This window comes from Eschrichtius robustus, chromosome 10 (assembly GCF_028021215.1).
Source record: "Eschrichtius robustus isolate mEscRob2 chromosome 10, mEscRob2.pri, whole genome shotgun sequence".
NCBI lineage: Eukaryota > Metazoa > Chordata > Mammalia > Artiodactyla > Eschrichtiidae > Eschrichtius > Eschrichtius robustus.
Genome location: NC_090833.1, coordinates 37784702 through 37804813, shown reverse-complemented (window position 1 = coordinate 37804813; position 20112 = coordinate 37784702). Strand labels below are relative to the sequence as shown.

General features: G+C 44.4%; 1 protein-coding gene across 1 annotated transcript; it reads right to left on the bottom strand.

Moving 5' to 3' along the window:
- Positions 1-10875: 10875 nt before the first annotated feature.
- Positions 10876-17041, bottom strand: LOC137770930 (protein SPATA31F1-like). Its single transcript, XM_068553979.1, has 4 exons — positions 16898-17041; positions 16184-16229; positions 15589-15649; positions 10876-14632 (listed from the first exon to the last, which is right to left on the bottom strand). Exons 1-4 carry the CDS (start codon positions 17039-17041, stop codon positions 10876-10878), a joined length of 4008 nt encoding a protein of 1335 aa, XP_068410080.1.
- Between the last annotated feature and the right edge of the window lie 3071 nt (positions 17042-20112).

Below are 20112 nucleotides of genomic sequence, written 5' to 3'. Positions count from 1 at the left end.
GCAGGGTCCACTGGATGATGCTTTATCAGAATGATACAGAAGTAAGACAAAAGCAAGACAAAAGATACTTAAAAGATTGTTGTTTTGGTAGAGGATATACAAAACTTGAACATTATCCTAAGGAGCTGACCTATTTTAAGACATAAATGCAATCTAATTTTTAGTTATGGAGAACAGTATGGAGTTTCCTTAAAAAACTAAATATAGAACTACCATATGACCCAGCAATCCCACTACTGGGCAAATACCCTGAGAAAACCATAATTCAAAAAGACACATGCACTCCAATTTCATTGCAGCACTATTTACAATACCCATGGAAGCAACTTAAATGTCCATCGACGGATGAATGTATAAAGAAGATGTGGTACGTATATATAATGGAATATTACTCAGCCATAAAAAGAAATGAAATTGGGTCATTTGTAGAGATGTGGATGGACCTAGAGTCTGTCATACAGAGTGAAGTAAGTCAGAAAGAGAAAAATATCGTATATTAACGCATATATGTGGAATCTAGAAAAATGATACAGATGAACCTATTTGTAAGGCAGGAATAGAAATGCAGATGTAGAGAACGGACATGTGGACACAGGGGGGAAAGGGCAGGGTGGGATGAATTGGGAGATTAGGTTTAACACGAATACACTACCATGTGTAAAATAGATAGCTAGTGGGAACCTGCTGTATAGCACAGGGAGCTCAGCTCGGTGCTCTGTGATGATCTAGATGATGATCTAGATGGGGAGGAGGGAGGTCCAAGAGGGAAGGGATATATGTATACATATAGTTGATTCACTTCATTGTACAGCAGAAACTAACACAACATTGTAAAGCAATTATACTCCAATAAAAAACAAACAACTACAATGATTTGTCCAAGGCTATAGAGTTGGTGTCAGTGGTACTTGTGTTAATCTGCTTTTTCCAAACATCTAAGGCCTTTAAAGCTTCCTGGGCACTTTGCTTTCCTACCTGTACCCACTGGCCAAATAATCCCAGCAGGCTAGTTTCAGATGGTGCTATCCCTGAAAATGACACCATTATCTTTGTTTTACGTGAGGGCTCAAGTTTACTCTTTAGGCATTTCTAGCTAAATGCCTTGTAATTCTGAGCTACAGCATAACCCATAAACTGAAATTGTCGATCATGAAGAAGATTCTCCAAAGAAAATATTAGACTAAGAAAGTAATTATGCTGGAGGAGAGGTGTAGAAAATAGTGGATGACAAGCAGGCAGGGGAATAAAAGCAGTCTTATCCTGAAAATTAACTCTGATTTAAGTTTAACACCATGCAAATGCCCAAACTGGCAAACAAAAGACTACAGTGGAATCTATTTTGAGGGGTCTTCTACAACATATTGTCCAAATCAATAGGGGTATTTATTTATTTATTTATTTGTTTGTTTGTTTTTGGCTGCGTTGGGTTTTCATTGCTGCACGCGGGCTTTCTCTAGTTGTGGCGGGCAGTACTACTCTTTGTTGCGGTGCACAGGCTTCTCATTGCGGTGGCTTCTCTTGTTGTGGAGCATGGGCTCTAGGCGCGCAGGCTTCAGTAGTTTTGGTGCACGGGCTTAGTTGCTCCGTGGCATGTGGGATCTTCCCGGACCAGGGCTCGAACCCGTGTCCCCTGCATTGGCAGATGGATTCTTAACCACCGCGCCACCAGGGAAGTCCTGGGGCATTTATTTTTATTGACTGTTAAATCTTCCAAATCAATAAGGGTATTTATTTTTATTGAATGTTAAAACATCAACAATTCAGCTCTTCTAGAGCAAAGCCAACCTTTTTAACCATAGTTTCTTTTCCCATAGCTCCAAATACACCCTTGGCTATTTTTGCATTCTTTTCAGAAATCCTTTTTGGAGCTCTGTAATCTCCTCCTCCTGTATCCATGGCCTCAAAGGACTGTCTGAATTTTTATGACATCACCTGCTATACAACAAACGCAAACTTTTAGAAGCTTTTTTAAAATAAACAAACCAGGGACTTCCCTGGTGGCACTGTGGTTAAGACTCTGCGCTCCCAATTCAGGGGCCCCGGGCTCAATCCTGCTCAGGGAACTAGATCCCACATGCATGCTGCAACTAAGAGTTTGCATGCCACAACTAAGGAGCCTATGTGCCGCAACTAAGGAGCCCGCGAGCCACAACTAAGACCCAGTGCAACTAAATAAATAAATAAACAAATAAACACATATTATTGGTGTCATGAAAATGATGTGTCATATCTGTAGTTGCCACCTCCTTACTCTGTCTCCTCCCAGCTAAAAAGGCCATATCTGAATGTGAAATGGCACATGAGTACTGATGGAGTAATTCTTTGGTGACAGTCTCTGCTTTGGAGGCAGGGGTCACAGAGCACTAGGCCCTTGGTGAGTCTGGAAATGGAGATGTTGCAGAATTTTCCCTGTTTGTGTCTTCCTGAATGGTAATTCAAATATGAGTGATTTGGGCTCCAAATCATGGACATCGCATGCCAGCTCTTCTAGCACCGTAGTGCTCTTAAGAGCAGTATCCACATCACCAGGGAGCTTGTGAGAACTGCAGAATCTGCATTTTAACAGCATCCCCAGGGGATTCACATACACATTAAAGTTTTAGAAGCACTGTATATTAAAACTTGATATTCGCTGCTCTAGCACACACTCCTCCAAGATATTTCTGGGTATATAAACTAGAGCAGAAAATGTATTTTTCAGGGATTTAAGCTAAAAATCTTAAGGGTCATAGAAAAATATTCCCTCTGAACATGAAAACATTTCATTAGTTAGCCAATATTTGGATATTTTTAGTATATGGTAGCAGGTTGCTAATTTTCCCCTCCGACTTAATACCAATGTGGTAGGAAAACACAATAGCAGAGGAAACTAAAGATATAAATCAATGATATCAATGATGTTTTTTAGTCATTGGGAGGAATTAGTTCTAACTGTAATGTGGTTGGGACAGTGAGCTCATATAAGTGTCTTTGAAAGACAGCAACACAACCACAAACATGAACCATTATATTAGAGACCTAGTTCCTGAGGGGAATCTTCCTCCCTAAGGAAATTCTTTCCCGAGGATTCTTCAGTGTTTCATTCCTAGATTCACTCTGGAGTCCTATAACGCCCAGTGACTGAACTTGGCCATGAGCTCAAGGGCCCATCAATATCATACCCTGTGGTGTCAAGGCATGAGTAGGTGGGGGCAGAAAAAGGAAGCAATCCACTTTGGAGACTGGATTCCCCATGCTCTACTTCCAACAAAGCAAGAGCTTCATGCTGATTCAAAGTTTTCAGTAACAAATACACTATCTCATAGTTAGAAAACCAGGTAATGGGAACAAAGTCATGCCTCAATAAAGTAATGTTGAACTGGATAAATGTCTTCTAGATATTAAAACTTAAATGCTAGGGATGTGCGCATCTGCTTGGCCTCTAGCTTATTTCCTGAAAGAGAATTCTGACGGTACATTGGTGGATGGTGAGAAAATCCAAATAGAATATGGGTCCTATCAGCTGGCAAATATCAGACCGGAATGTATCTTCTTTGTTCAAAGTTGAGTAATCAGGAAAATTATATAACATGCAGCATTTGAAAATCAAAGAAGAATATTCTTGCTCCAAAAATACAGAGAAAAATTATTCTTATTAATACTATGAAATCAGATAAAAAATTTTAAAGCACATTTGCAAAAACACAGAAGAAAGTCACTTTATAAAATTAATTTTAAAAAAAGCAATAAAAATAGAACTGAGATGCCGGAGTGATGTAAAAAGTTAGAGAGCAAGGACACAACACAAACTTAAAGAAATCTAACATTGCAGTAGCTAACTAAAGCCCATCTCAAAGGCACTGCAGAGCAGAAGGAACAGAGATGAAGATGATATGATAAAAAGAGATAGCAATAGGGCTTCCCTGGTGGCGCAGTGGTTGAGAGTCTGCCTGCCAATGCAGGGGACACGGGTTCGAGCCCTGGTCTGGGAGGATCCCACATGCCACGGAGCGGCTAGGCCCGTGAGCCGCAACTACTGAGCCTGCGCGTCTGGAGCTTGTGCTCTGCAACAAGAGAGGCCGCGATAGTGAGAGGCCCGTGCACCGCGATGAAGAGTGGCCCCCACTTGCTGCAACTAGAGAAAGCCCTCACACAGAAACGAAGACCCAACACAGCCAAAAATAAAATTAAATAAATAAATTAATTTTAAAAAAAAAGAGATAGCAATAGATTAAAAAGTTCCAATCAGTTGGCAATTCCTATCATTGAGAAAAACAACATAAAAGTGAGCCTCCTGGCTAATGGCTGAGTGAGGAGGTCAGCAAATCCTTTTCCCCCAAACAGGTGCAAACAATCATCTGTGAAACATTTGTGCTTAAAAAACAGCTGAACTTTAAGTAGCAACAGTGGGAGTCTGAAGCACTCTCGTCTGAAGCAGCTCCAATCACTCCCCACACCCTTCAGCTCAGTAAGGTTCTGCCAGGGCAGCAGGCAGGCTGTGCTTTGGTGGAAGGGAGTTCACTCCATGTGGAGTGGTTGGCAACACCTATGTCCAAAGGCATTGCTGGTGGAGGTGATGACCTCAGCGATGAGTGATTAAGGAGGGCCACTACCTGCCCAAGGCTGAGGTCATAACTGGGGCAAGTATATTTCTGGCTCAAGCTTGGCTAGGGCTGGGGTGGGTGGGAGCAGTGATTAACTGCAAATGAGGACAAAGGGACTTTGGGGGATGATGAAAATGTTCTGAAACCAAAAATCATTGAACTGTTTACCACTTAGCATGTGTAAACTTTATATGAAATCGATACACCAGTAAAAGTTTTTTAAAACTGTATATACAAAGGAAAACTTGCTAGGGTGAAAAAAAAAGTCCAAATCTACAGCTCTAATGAGCTCACCATGCCCCTGGCAAAAATTAATTTAATGTTGTTCAGTCTTCAACTTGTCTTGGCAACAGTTTTATTTTCGTGATAAAAACTGTATAAGAACTATGATCTTATCCATGCAGGAAAAGAAAGCCAAACAAAAAGATTACTTGCAAAGGAAGAATAATCACACTGAACCCAAGCTTCTCCTGTGCAAAAGTAAATGTCATGATAATAAAGGAAAGAAATTTTTACAGAATTTTAATAGGACAAACTGAGCTCTCAGAATTATATGCCAGGCTAAGATGTAGCTCTTGTCAAGGGAATAGAAATATAATCAAGTGTGCTCATTTGATGTACAAAAGAGTTAGTTTTTAGTTACACTTGATTCCTCTGAACAGCAAACTGCATACATTTCAGATGAAGTTTAATTTGTAAACAATATTTTTCCCCAATACTTCATAGAAACACATCTATTGCAAATCTGAGGACTCAAGTTCAATTGCCTTCAGTGACAGGTAAGTAACACAAATGCAGAGAGAAAGTCAGGTGTATTTCCATGGTACGCCAGACTCATCATTTTGGGAGTTTAGTGCTACTCTCAATACTTAGCTTCTGCCTCAGGGACACTTTAGGGAATGGTGAGGACTGTGGCAAACTGGAGTGAGTTCCAGAAGACTGACACTTTTCAAGAATGAAAAAACAAAACCTAATTGCTGGGTCTTTTAATTTTTCTAAAGAAATCAGATTACCTAGATTTTATATTAAAAAATCTTCAATTTACTCATCTGAAAATAGTTTGTCCAGAATCAGTGGCTTTCATGCTGTTTTATACCATAGAAACCTTTCTTCAAATTAAATTCTCCATAAAACACAATAATATGAACCAGACCTAGATTATCTTTCAATTATCTATGATTCTATGGGATCCTAAATAAGAGTTGGCCAAGTTATCTGTTATCTAGCTGGTCATCATATTTACCTCATGCCAATTTAACTCATTAGGTTAGCTCAATTTAACATGTATTAAGTGATTATTATGGACCGGACACTGTGCCTTTATGGATGCATGATCCCACCATTGGCAGTCATACATACCTATTTCAGGGCAGGGAAAGCAGAACACCACAGAGGACATAGAAAACCCTGCTTCTAGAGGAGGAGGGGGAAGACGTCAGCCAAGGGCACATTTCCACTGTGCCTTAAAGGATGGGTTAAGTTTTTCCAAGCAGAAATGGGTGTCTAGAAAAGCCTGAAGAAACACATATAGGTGTGAAAGTACATAGTAACTCCAGGGAAAGTGAGATAGCTGGTACACGAAAGGAAACAGCACCCAGAAATTAGGCATTCACCTGTTTACTGGTAATTGAGTTATACTGATCAGTCGTTTTCTTACCATATTTGCATGGAGGAGGAGAAAAAAAAGGCCTCAGAGTGGTGAGGATGTAAATCCTAGCTTACATGAATAAAACATTTATATAATTATATACTTTAAGTTAGAATCACAAGGATAATCTGTTATTTTAAATTGTTTTCTTTTTGAGTTAATAGATTTTAATCCTAGAAATTAAGACTAGAAATGTTGATGAGAATCAAACCCATGATATTTTGTGTAAAACTCTGTACACTTTTGTGTTATAAATATTTATAAAATTTAAGAGGATTTGGCTTATTAAAATAAGATTATCCTTATTGTTCTCTCACATGGTGCAGGATGCAGCATCTCCGTGGGGTTTATTCCTGTGCCGTCCTGCGTTCGTTGCCCTCTCTGTGTGGGCTGCAGTGAGGAGGTACAAAAACGAAGCAGCCACGCTCCCTGTTCGCTAGGACTTACTGTTTAACAGAAGTGATTTTGTGGAGAAGCCATTCTCCTCCACTGCAGGAAGTCAGCTGCCTTAAATTCTCTCTATAGAATTCTGAAATGTTTTCTTCAGAGACCAGGAGAAGGGCTCCAGAAGGTCTAAACCTTTCGCCATGACAATATGGTATCTCCGAGGGCAGAGGAAACTCTAAAGTTCCCAAGCAAGCATTGATGTACTCCTAGCATCTACCACCAATTCTGGAAGAGTAAATACTTGAGTTTGTGCCCTGCCATGAGAGTTTTCATTCTGATTTTACCTCTTGAGCCTAGGGGGAGCTAGAAGGTGGGGCTTGTGCTAGGGTTATAGGATGGAATGAGCAAGGCTTCATCCCTCTACAACATCCTGCATGAATCATAGGCTCTGACCCTGTCTTCTCTCAGCTCTTAACTTTGCTGAGACTTGAGAATCCTGAATGTCTTGGTTCCAGCTCATCTCTCTACCCCCAGGGGCTGGGCCCCCAACCCTTAGGCACAGAATCACCATTCAGAGGAGGGACAAATTCATGCTTCTTCCCATCTGGCTTTTCTGCACCCTGCTAGCAGTGGACACATTGTGCTAAGTGCTGAGTCCTATCATAGGAAGAGATTCCTGCCCCCACCTCCTGGTTTGATGGTATGTTGAGCCATCTTGGGTTTCCTTAGGAAACAGTGAGGCGGGGGCATCCCACAGTCCCCCATACCACACCATGAGGAAGCCACAGCACTTGCTGCCCTTACTCTCTCCTCTGTGGTAAGTCAGAAAGTGGGACTACAGAAATGCCAACTTCTGGGAGAAATGAGGTGCCCAAAACAGAGCTCCCTCCCATCCACTCAGGGCAGCCTCTTTGTCTTTCTGCTTCCCAGTTCTCTCCTCCAAACCCCAAAACTCCCTGGTCCCTGGCTGAACACTAGGATGCCATACCTGTTACCAGGTGATCACCAACTTCAACTTTTTTTTCTGCCCACCTGGGCTCACATGCTGCTACCAACTCCTTAGGTCCTAATAAAAAACCTTGCCATGGCAACTTCCAGAATTCCTTTTCATCTCCGGCTTTGGCTCTATGTATCAGCCCCTCCCCCCAGCCATGATCCTTCCCAGTTCCTCATTCACTCCCTTAGGTATTTGCCCTGCTCTCTTAATTGTAGAAAAACCATTCTTCTCATGATACACAGAGTCCCTCCTCATTACTGTCACCTTGTCTCTACTTACCACCAGTGAAACGTCTGTGCTTTTAGCCAAGGCCAACCCCTCAACCTGTGACTCACTCCTATTATGTTACTTCTGCACCATAACATTGCTCTAGCAGTTCTCCCTTTCTCTCCTCCATCATCAGTTTATTCCTCTTGACTGGATCTTTTCCATCAACATTCAACATGCTATATCTCCTACCTTTAAAAAGCCCTCTTGATGCTATCTCATTTTTCTGCACCTCTGTGGAACAAAGCTCCCTAAAGCAGTTGATTACACTTGCTATCACCAGTTGCTCTTCCCCTCTCTCAAATCCACTCCCGTCATGCTTTTACCTCCACTTCTCACCTGAGTCTGTTCTTCTCAAGGCCATGAATGATCTCTGTGTTGTTAAATCTAATGATCAACTCTGAGTCCTCATCTTACTTGGTGGATTGGCAACTTTTCATGCAGTTGATCACTTTCTCCTTGAAATACTTTCCTCTCTTGCCTTCCAGTATGCCACACTCTCCTGGTTTTCCTCCTACCTCACTGGCTGCTACTTCTCAGTCTCTGCTTATTGGTTCCTACTTTTTCCTCCAAATTCTTAATGTTGGGGTGTCCCAGAGCCTGTCTTTAGATCTTCCCTTTATTTACAATCATTGCCTTGGTGACCTTATCCAGTCTCATGGTTTTACGTATCTTTCTCCCTTCCTTCCTTCCTTCCCTCCCTCCTTCTTTCTTTTTCTTTCTCTTTCTTCCTTCCTTCCTATCTTCCTTCCTTTTTCTTTTTCTTTCTTTCCTTCTTTCTTCCTTTCTTTCATTCTTTCTTCTCTTCCTCTTCCTCCTTCATATTCGTCTTCATCGTCATCATCATCATCATCATCATTCAGTCTTATTCTATCTTTCTATCTAGTCTTCTACAGCCAGGACCTTCCCTGAGGACCATCAAACTTCTGTGCTGAGAATAGACTGTTGGAAGTATGGTCTCAGGCAGAAGCTGGGAGATTAGTTATGATGCTACCGCAGTAATCATAGCAGCAGAGTGAGTGAGAGACGTTGTCATGTTCCGAATTCATTTCAGAAGGTAGAGACAACAGGATGGACTGGATATGGACAGTTAGGGAAACAATGTCAAGGATGACACCAATGTTTTTGTCCTGAACAACTAGAAAGATGGAGCTGCCATTAAGTGATGTTGTGAATACTGTGACTGGAGAATGTTTCATATGTGTAATTAGATGATGGCTTGGAGCAGGGAATCAGGAGTTCATTGTTCTATAGTTCAAGGTGAATATTGGACATTCAAGTATATGTGTTGATTAGACAATTTGGGTATGTGAGACTATCCCATGCAATCATGAGCTCCATTGTGCAAGTCCTGTGTCTTTGTCATATTAGCTATGGTCCCTTGCATATAGTAAGTAAATATTTTAACTGAGTGTAAGATATTTCTCAAAATTATTTTTTAAGTTTTTTTTGTCCAGTTTTGAGATATAATTGACATACAGCACTGTATAAGTTTAAGGTGTACAGCATAATCAAGGTTATTTTTATTGTGACCTGTCTGAGGTCCTCATGAGCTGAGTACCCCAGTAATCGTGTGTCAGCATTCCCTATTCCATAGCGCTCATCATACTAATGTAATGATTTGTCTGCCTCCCAAGCCCAGACTTTCAATTCAAGTACTATTAAGGTATTACTATGCCGCCACTATCCTAAGCCCTGGGGATATGAGACACTATTGTATTATTTAGGCAAGAATGGATGAGTAATCTAACAAGCAGAGGCAGTAAACACAGAAAAAAGGGGGCAAAGTTGAGATATATCAAGATTAGAACACAGTCACTGACTTCATGTTTGAGCTGAGCAAAAACACAGATTTATAGTTATACTAATCCCTGACACTGGAAAACAGTTTTGTGGGATTGAGGGTGAGTGTTCAGAAATTTTAAATTAACATGCATTGCCTTTGAAAACAAGGCTCAACTCACTGCTCTTCATCACACTATGGACAACAGACCAAAACTCGGTTTATTCATCTCCATCCCCTGAAAGCACTTGGGTATTGGGCTGGCTTCCTGGCTCAGGGTTCTTTAGAGTGCATAGCTAACCAGCCTTTTCTCTTTTTATGCCCTCTTCAGGAACATGTCAACTTCTACCCCAGGTATTCAGACCTCCATCTACATGCTCTCCCTCCCTGCCTCTCTCCCTGCCTACCCTTGGGAGTGGGGGCCAGCCCCTCTCCATGTTCTACTGTGATCTTCATTCCCAGTGTCATTCAGTCCATGCAGGTGATAGACAGTGGAGGTGGGATAGAGGCAAGAGAGCTACAGCAGCCTCCCAAGTGAGTTCTCCAGAAAGATCTAACCAATAACTAACAGGGAGCAGAGAGGGGAGAGTCTATCATTTGCTTTTGACTGTTGTCATATTACCTATATGCTGTTGATAAACACAAAGCACCTCCTCAAGGTTGGAACACTGGCACTCTCCTAAAAACCTCCCTTCCAGAGTGTGGGCACATATAGAAGTCATCAGTGAATTTTGCCTGTGAGATTCCTGGCCACTCCTCCTTGACAGTTCTAGCCTCATGTCCACATTGCTCCTCTGGGCCGAAGGACACCATGATAAAATTCAAGCCTGACCTTTACCTTCAATGTACCTTAGACAAGGGCCTTCCTTCTCTGTTCAAGTCCCTTTATCCGTAGTCCGGGGTGGGGGTGGGGTGGAATGCTACCCAGCTTAAGTGTGGGTTAAAGCCCCTTCCCTAGATAGGCAGGACATTTACCTCCCTTATGCCTTCCCTGAACACACCGCAGTGGAGAGAAGGAGCAGGCGCACACTTCTCTACTTAGAGATATACAGTGTATTTTGGGTGGCACTCTGTCCACCTGCACATCAATGAAAATGACAGTAGCAGTCCTCTTCAAGGGATGCAGACGTTGGAGAGACTACAAAGTCTCTTGACTGAGCTGGGTCTTCTTGAGCAGACCAGTGTTTCCCTCCGAGGTGAGAGTTGGGAATTAGGGTGGGTTCCCTGGTTGGGTGACACAAGCCACTCGAGGACAGTGCTGAGGGCAGTGGCGGGGGATGCCCAGGACTGAGGCAGAGTGGAGTTGATGGGAGCGGGAGCGGTGCCGGAGCTTACTGTCTGGGGAGTGGGGCACATCCGAGAACGCCAAGCCCACCTGCTTCTCAGTGGGCGGAAATTGGGCCTTACGGTGCCCTCTTGTCTTCTCCATCTTAGTTTGCCCCTTGGGACTTTTGGCTGAAGCCAGGCTCTTTTCCACATTTTTTTTTCTGGTGTTGGCCACTTTCTCAGATGTGGAGGACATGGATTCCTCATGCCCTTTGCCTTTTGTCTTGGGGTTAATAAAGTCCAGAAAAGATTTCATCTTATTTCTCCAGCCAGATTCTGGAAAGCTGGGCCTCTTGTGAGTACGGCCTTGCATCACCTGCCCCTGAAAAACCTGACCTTGTAAAGTTTGGCCCTGCAACGGCTTACCCGGAGTGAGTTGGCCCAGGAAAGGCTGGCCCTGTGACACCTGGGGCACCACAGGCTGGGCATTCTCAGGAACCCTTGCTGGTTTGAGGATGACATTGAGCTTGGCCTGACTGTCCTGCAGGTCATTCTTCTCAGAGTCTTTCCCCCCAGGGACTCCAGGAGGTAGCTCTGGGAGTTTCAGCTGAGGGCGATGCTGGGGACTGTGCTGACAGGGAGCATGAGGGTGAAAGCGACGTCTCCGTCGCCAGGGGCTGCAGGGTGTCCCATTCAGAAGCATTCCTTCTGGCCTCTGGGCTTCAGCAGGGTGGCTTTTCTCTCTTGTGGAGGAGACTGCAAACCCGGCATCCCCTTCTCCGTGGTCCCCGGCCAATTTGGGTTTGCCTGGCTCCTCTCTCTTTTCTGCCAGTGTGGGTACTTGGGCTGAGTCCTTGCTCTTGTCAGGGCTTTGGGGCGCAGGGCTCCAGGGCTCCTCCAGGCTGCGGTTGTTCACACTGGCCTCCAGCTGACCACAAAGCTCCTGGGTCTCTGTCAGGTCCCCACTGGGTTGCGAGATATTGGAGGCCCAGTGGACAGAACCGTGGGATACTGCACTTGAACTGGGTTGCTTCTGTTTCTGATACATTGCCTTCAACTCAGTGGCCAGCTGTTCTCTGAGGTAGAGGCATTCTGGATCTGGGGCACGTGGCATATCTTGTGGGATGGGGAGTTCCTCGAGCAGTGTGTTTCCTTGGTTGTTTAGAGTCCCAAGAGACTCCTGTGTGTGTATGTTCTCTGAGGTTTCTACAATTTGTTTCCTGGACTTCCTTGCCTTTATGGGAATTCCCAGTTGTATCTCTAGCATCTTCTTTCTCAGATGGAAATTTAGTTTGGCCAACATGTGTTCTCCAAGTGAGGAGGGTCTTGCAGGCTCTGTCTGGCTTTCTAGAGGCACCATCTCAATTACTTCTTCCACCTGCACTTCAGCCTGGAACTCATCTGCAATGTCTGCACAAGCCTTGTTGGCATCTTGAAAGCCTGACCCAGGACTTAGACCCTGCTCTTCAGGTGAGGTCATCTGAGTCAGAGGTTCTGTTGGGAATTTGATAGGCCCAGGTACCATCTCTGTGATCACAGCTTGGGAAGTGATTGCTGGGGCCATGACCCTAGAGAGAGCCACATAATAAAGAGCCGGCAGCCCTGACAAGAAGGCCAGATACTTGTGCCGTAAAGTTGTCTCCAGTTTCTCAATGGCTCCCTTGGACAGGGCTCGGGGCAGCTTAGGATGTTCAATGACAGCATCTGGTGAGGTTTGTTGCTGCTGATCAAGGGCCGTTGGCATCCAGGGTATAATTTTCTGTTGTAGGTCCGGGTCACTTGCTGCCTGTAGTTCCAGGGGCTTGCTTTCTGGGATGCAGGTGAAGGGAACCACTTCCAGGCGCCCAGGAATTATGCACTCCCAAGAGCTATATACACAGGTAGGGACGTTGCCCTGGTGAATCTGCCCCCATTTGGAGTCGATATGGCTCTGCAATATTGCCTTGGCCTGGTCAAACAAGTGTGGCATGGGGACTGTCACTGGGTCCACAATGGGTGAGAATGGGTCCTCAGCCCCAGCGGCCTCTAGAGATGTAGGCCAGGGGCCATTCACACTGTCTAGGGATGTGCTGCTCCGGGACATAGTCTGCTGGTTAGTGGGGGACAGGAGCAATTGAATGGACTGTTGGATCTTCTGCGGCAGGCCCCAGCGCTGGTGAATCAAATGTCTCTGGAGGTGGAATTCCAGCTGCCTCCTGGCATGCTGCTGTGGGAAGAGTAGTTCTCTTTTGATGACTGAGATGGGATGCCCTGGCCAGGAAGTTTTCACAGTCTCAGAAGACTGGGCTTTGTCACAGGGCTTATACTGCACGGGGCTCTGGGTGTGTTGATCTCTCTGGGAAACATCTGGCCAGTCCCACTGAAGCTGGAGCTGCCTCTGCAGCAGGTGCCACTCCAAGGCTTCACACTCATCCAGGGTCAGAAATGGGACACTGATCTGAGCTTGTTGGTGGTCAGATGGAGCAACCCAATTTTGAGAAGACAGAAAAGAGGGTGGAGCTGACTGGGGTGGAGTTTTAGGCAGCAGAGGGAGGAAGGAGAGTTCCTTGAAGAGAAAAGGATCCTTCAAGCGGGGCTTGGACATGCTCTCATTCATGGAGAGGCCTTGAGAACCCAAGACGGCGTCAACCAGGGACTCACTGTGCAGAGAAGGAAGACCACAGAATAGCTGGCTATATTTCGGCTGCACATGGCCCACTGAGTCATTAGCCTGTTGCCCAGGCATTTGATAAAGGCCACTTAATTCTTTAGGGGCTGAAGAGGGCAAGGCAAGAGCCATATGGTTTGGGGTTTGCTGGTAGCAGTGTATTTGTTCTGGGTCCATAATGGACCATTCAGAAACCCAGAAGGCCTGGGTAGGCTGGCCAGCCATACATGGACCCCAGTTCTGGTATGAAATGGTCCCAAATCTCTCAACAGAGAACTGAGAAGTATCATTCTGAATGAAAGAAACTGGTTGGTTATATACAGGTTGGTAAAATAATGGTGGATTTGGCATAAGCTGCCTCAGAGACTCTTCCACACGTCTGGGGAGCCCCCACCTCTGGAAGTGCATCCATTTTTTTACATGTAGCTCAAGAAGCCTCAGGACTTCAGGACTCAGGAACGGCAGGTGGGCAGGGAGGACACTGACCATCTGCAAGGCCACAGGATGTGTCAGGGTAGTAATTTCTTGGTTCAGCGTCAGCAGAGAGACCTGGGAATTTAAGGGCTGTTGGCCTTGGTTCCCACAGACAAGGTTGAGGTTGCTCTGCATCATCTCCTGCAGCTTCACTGAAACCCTAGGTTCCTCAATCCTTGAAGAAAACATAGTCTCTGGGCCCCTGGGCACCTCTGGCACTTGAAATCCCTGCCTTAGCATGAGGTGTTCAGCCCAGAAATCATGGATGCTGGCTGCACCAGTTGACTGGGCAGCTGACTGGGTTAAGGATTTCTGTGACACTGTGAGGGTTGCAGATGAAAATGAAAGGTCTTTGGAGTGTGGGCCATGCTCCAGAGTCTGTTCAAAAGACACAGTAGACGTGGACAAAACCTCTAGGCAAGAGGAGCCCTGCGATGGCTCCCTTGAAGTGGGGGAGATCAGAGTGTTCTCACCCACCACCACCTGCTGAATCTCCAGAGCCACAGCATTGCAGGTTTGGCAGCAGGGATCTGCACACAGGAGCCGCCGCACGCTCCCCTCCTGAGGAAGCCAGCCCTGGCTGGGAAGGGAAACATGGCAACCGTTTGTTACTGATGGAATGACATCTGCCTCTTTTCAAGTGTGTGGCCTGGAGATTGACACTGCCCCCGCTAGCCCTGTAAACTCTGAGGCCTGCACCCACTGGGTGTTTACTCATCTACTTTTCTTCCTAGGGAAATGTCATTTGGCAAGTTATGGTGTGCTGGGCTGAGAGCCTGGGGCTTGTTGGGCAAGGTCTCAGGCAATTGAAGGGAACGCAGGGCCTTGAGAGCCTGGGAGGTGGGTGAGTTCTCTGCTGACCTGTACTGAGAAGCTGAACTAGAAGGCAACCAGGTAGATGGGGGAGCCAATGGTTAGCTGATGGCACAGCACCAGGAACATCACCAGATAGAAGCTGGAGTCAGCCTCGTTTGGGGCTACGGAGGTCCCTGTGGGAACTCTGCATTCTGGGGATTAGAGGGCATACACAACATCTCTTGGAAGCCAATCCCTATTCTCTAGACATCTTAAGAGGGGGATAATATGACAAGCTCCTGCCTGAGGGCTGTCCCAGGATCTGGCCTCTCTGAAGACAAAACCAGAGGAGATATGTCAGCAGGGTCCAGGGGTCTGCCCTTGAAAGGGTCTAGCTGTAAAGAGAATATGAAAATGATGACTGATTTATGCACTTAATTATCCATCCTCCTAACTTGTCTTGTGGTTGAGTGAAAACCCATGTAGTTTTAAATCCTGCACTAGTCAAATCCTGAATTCCAGGACCTTTGTGAGCCTAGCCCAGAGCAGAACTGCAGGACTCCTCTCTCCTGAGATGTCTGATCCCACCCTCTCCTCTGGGAACCCTCAACCAGTCCAGGCTCCACTGTGTCTGGCTACCTCCCAGCCATTATGCTCCTCCCCAACCCTGCCCCAGGCCAAGCGGAGAAATGATCACAGGCCAGGCTGGGAGTTGCGAGACGGCAAAAAGCAAGAGATCACCTTCTCATGACAGAGAGCAGCTCCCACGGCTTCTCAGCTTCTTCCCGGGAAAGTCTCCTAGCTGAGAAACCAGGAGACAGTGTTACATGGAACGGGAGAGGATTCAGGGACATCCTACAGGAAGCTGGAGACCTTTGAATGACAGGAGACTGCAAACCCCAACAGCCAGTGCTCTGAGGCACGTCTGACTACAACTTAACCAGGTATGATGTGCTCTCCTGGACCTAATCTCCTTTGACCTTCTCAACCACACTGTGAGTGAGACAGCATCATCATGCCCATTTTATGGATAACAAGACTGAGAGCTGAAGTGACTTCCACTGGGTCATAAAACTAGTAAGTTAAGGACAGAGCCCTTACTTCCTCACTCCCCTACTTCCTCTTCACTCCCAGGGATAAGGTGGGGAATTCTAGAACATTCCCAGGCTCTGATTTCCCACCCAAAAAAGTCTTCTCAGAGAATTTGTCAACTTGGGGAATTGGGCCTTCAGTGGTTAGAGCACCTGGTGCCTGGCACCAGGGGTCATTGAGGGACAGGGTTCATGGGAGCCTCACCCACAGTAGAGAGAAGTCAGAGCAGAGACTGGGACTTTACCTCTTGATGCTGCATCTCTAGCCCTTTGTCTGACTTTTCGGTGACGCTTAAAGACAAAAGAGTTAGAGTGTGAAGTTGGGACACCATTTTCTTTTTCATGTCCAAAGTGAGACAAAGCTAATATAGAGTTCCCAATCCCTTGTAATTTATCTGTATTTTATTTACTTTCCTAACTTTCCATACTCTATTTTTTCACCCCAATATTTCCCTTCTCTTCTTACTTCTGATTCATTTTGAGGTTCTTTCATCCTCAATACCTCCCATTTTTTTCCTAAGAGAAGCTGTGTATCAGGCTTATGATGGAACAAGAGAAAGGGTGGAACAGAATAAAAGGTGTGTAGGTCTAATAACCAAAGGACTTCAATTTACAAATGCCTTAATGGACCACAAACTAGAAAAATCTCCCATAATGGGAGGTCTTCTAAGATCCAGTGAGGCACATTCCATTTCATCCAAGTCTCAACCCAAGTCAGATAGAGACGTTCTTGATTTTTCAATTAGAATACACTGCAGGGATAGCCTGGTAAGAAATTATTTGTAGGCTCTGAGAAGGGAAATACCTTGTAAGAGTAACTAATGGATGGTAAACAAACAAACAAACAAAAATCAAGGGGAGGGAGGGGAAAAGGAAGGATAAAAGGAGAGATACTGAGAGCTTAGAAGCTTCTTATCTGAGGCTTAATTAGTTCAGTCGTGGTCATAGTGTTTCCCTACCTGGCAGCAGCTCCTTTTATGTTCCAATGTTAATCCATGGTAACTCTTTTTCACTTGCCAGACAATTAGGATAACAATGAAGATGGAGCCATAGGTATATAAGGGAAACCCCAAATCCCACAGAAAAAAAGTCGGCCTCAACATGGTCTAAACCTCATTAGCATGAGGAGACCAACCATTCCTATATGTAGGCATTCAGAGTCCTGGCACCTAGTGACTGCCAATGCTACACTTTGTCATCTCCGCCTCACAGACAACGGAACCAGGCCACCAGACTGCATCACAAAGCTCTCCTGTTTCACAAGACAGCTGTGGTGTCAAAGACCTTTACCTGTCTAGAGAAGCAAATGTGGTGATTCCGTTTGTAGATACGGGTGTCTGGTTGTCTGTAAGGACTGAAGGTGCCGCTCACAGTCAGTGTCTGTTTTCCCACTTTGTCTCCACTCTCCACACCCTCCACCAGCCTGATGGCCAGCGTCTGGTTATAGCGTGGAAATGGAGAGCTTTGATCTTACAGGCAGTGGATAATGGGAAATCAGAGGTGCATGAAGGGACCATGGCAAGGCCACGGTGGTAGCATCTTTAAATGACGTTGTAGGAGTCAGAAAGGAATGCCTCCCAGACTGTGTGGCCTCAAGCTTGCAGATGAGTGAAAAGAGACTGTAAACACTGCCTTCCATTGAGACACACTAATGAGACTTCCTTACAGAGTTCTTTTCTTTTTTTCTTAGGCTTTTATTTATTTATTTATTTATTTATTTATTTTGAATTTTATTTTTTTTTACAGCAGATTCCTTTTTTTGTTTTTTAATTTATTTATTTATATTTATTTTTGGCTACGTTGGGTCTTCATTGATGCTCGCGGGCTTTCTCTAGTTGTGGCAAGCAGGGGCTACTCTTCGTTGCGGTGCGCAGGCTTCTCATTGCAGTGCCTTCTCTTGTTGCAGAGCACGGGCTCTAGGCACACAGGCTTCAGTAGTTGTGGCACGCAGGCTCAGTAGTTGTTTCTCACGGGCTCTAGAGCGCAGGCTCAGTAGTTGTGGCGCACGGGCTTAGTTGCTCCATGGCATGTGGGATCTTCCCAGACCAGGGCTCGAACCCATGTCCCCTGCATTGGCAGGCAGATTCTTAACCACTGTGCCACCAGGGAAGTCCAGCAGATTTATTAGTCATCAATTTTATACACATCAGTGTATACATGTCAATCCCAATCGCCCAATTCATCACACCACCATCACCCCCACCCCCCGGCAGCTTTCCCCCCTTGGTGTCCATACGTTTGTTCTCTACATCTGTGTTTCAATTTCTGCCCTGCAAACCGGTTCATCTGTACCATTTTTCTAGGTTCCACATATATGCGTTAGTACACGATATTTGTTTTTCTCTTTCTTACTTCACTCTGTATGACAGTCTCTAGATCCATCCACATCTCAACAAATGACTCAATTTCGTTCCTTTTTATGGCTGAGTAATATTCCATGGTATATATGTACCACTTCTTCTTTATCCATTCGTCTGTCGATGGGCATTTAGGTTGATTCCATGACCTGGCTATTGTAAACAGTGCTGCAATGAACATTGGGGTGCATATGTCTTTTTGAATTACAGTTTTTGCTGGGAATATGCCCAGTAGTGGGATTGCTAGATCATATGGTAATTCTATTTTTAGTTTTTTAAGGAACCTCCATACTGTTCTCCATAGTGGCTGTATCAACTTACATTCCCACCAACAGTGCAGGAGGGTTCCCTTTTCTCCACACCCTCTCCAGCATTTGTTGTTTGTAGATTTTCTGATGATGCCCATTCTAACTGGTGTGAGGTGATACCTCATTGTAGTTTTGATTTGCATTTCTCTAATAATTAGTGATGTTGAGCAGCTTTTCATGTGTTTCTTGGCCATCTGTATGTCTTCTTCGGAGAAACGTCTATTTAGGTCTTCTGCCCATTTTTGGATTGGGTTGTTTGTTTTTTTACTATTGAGCTGCATGAGCTGTTTATATATTTTGGAGATTAATCCTTTGTCCGTTGATTCATTTGCAAATATTTTCTCCCATTCTGAAGGTTGTCTTTTTGTCTTGTTTATGGTTTCCTTTGCTGTGCAAAAGCTTTGAAGTTTCATTAGGTCCCATTTGTTTATTTTTGTTTTTATTTCCATTACTCTAGGAGGTGGATCAAAAAAGATCTTGCTGTGATTTATGTCAAAGAGTGTTTTTCCTATGTTTTCCTCTAAGAGTTTTACAGTGACCAGTCTTACATTTAGGTCTCTGATCCATTTTGAGTTTATTTTTGTGTATGGTGTTAGGGAGTGTTCTAATTTCATTCTTTTACATGTAGCTGTCCAGTTTTCCCAGCACCACTTATTGAAGAGACTGTCTTTCTCCATTGTATATTCTTGCCTCCTTTGTCATAGATTAGTTGACCATATTTGTATGTGGGTTTATCTCTGGGCTTTCTATCCTGTTCCATTGATCTATGTTTCTGTTTTTGTGCCAGTACCATATTGTCTTGATTAGTGTAGCTTTGTAGTATAGTCTGAAGTCAGGGAGTGTGATTCCTCCAGCTCCGTTTTTTTCCCTCAAGACTGCTTTGGCTATTCGAGGTCTTTTGTGTTTCCATACAAATTTTAAGATTTTTTCTTCTAGTTCCATAAAAAATGCCATTGGTAATTTATTAGGGATTGCATTGAATCTGTGGATTGCTTTGGGTAGTATAGTCATTTTCACAATGTTGATTCTTCCAATCCAAGAACATGGTATATCTCTCCATCTGTTGGTATTATCTTTAATTTCTTTCATCAGTGTCTTACAGTTTTCTGCATACAGGTCTTTTGTCTCCCTAGGTAGGTTTATTCCTAGGTATTTTATTCTTTTTGCTGCAATGGTAAATGGGAGTGTTTCCTTAATTTCTCTTTCAGATTTTTCATCATTAATGTATAGGAATGCAAGAGATTTCTGTGCATTAATTTTGTATCCTGCAACTTTACCAAATTCATTGATTAGCTCTAGTAGTTTTCTGGTGGCATCTTTAGGATTCTCTATGTATAGTATCATCTCATCTGCAAACAGTGACAGTTTTACTTCTTTTCCAATTTGTATTCCTTTTATTTCTTTTTCTTCTCTGATTGCCATGGCTAGGACTTCCAAAACTATGTTGAATAATAGTGGCGAGAGTGGACATCCTTGTCTTGTTCTTGACCTTAGAGGAAATGCTTTCAG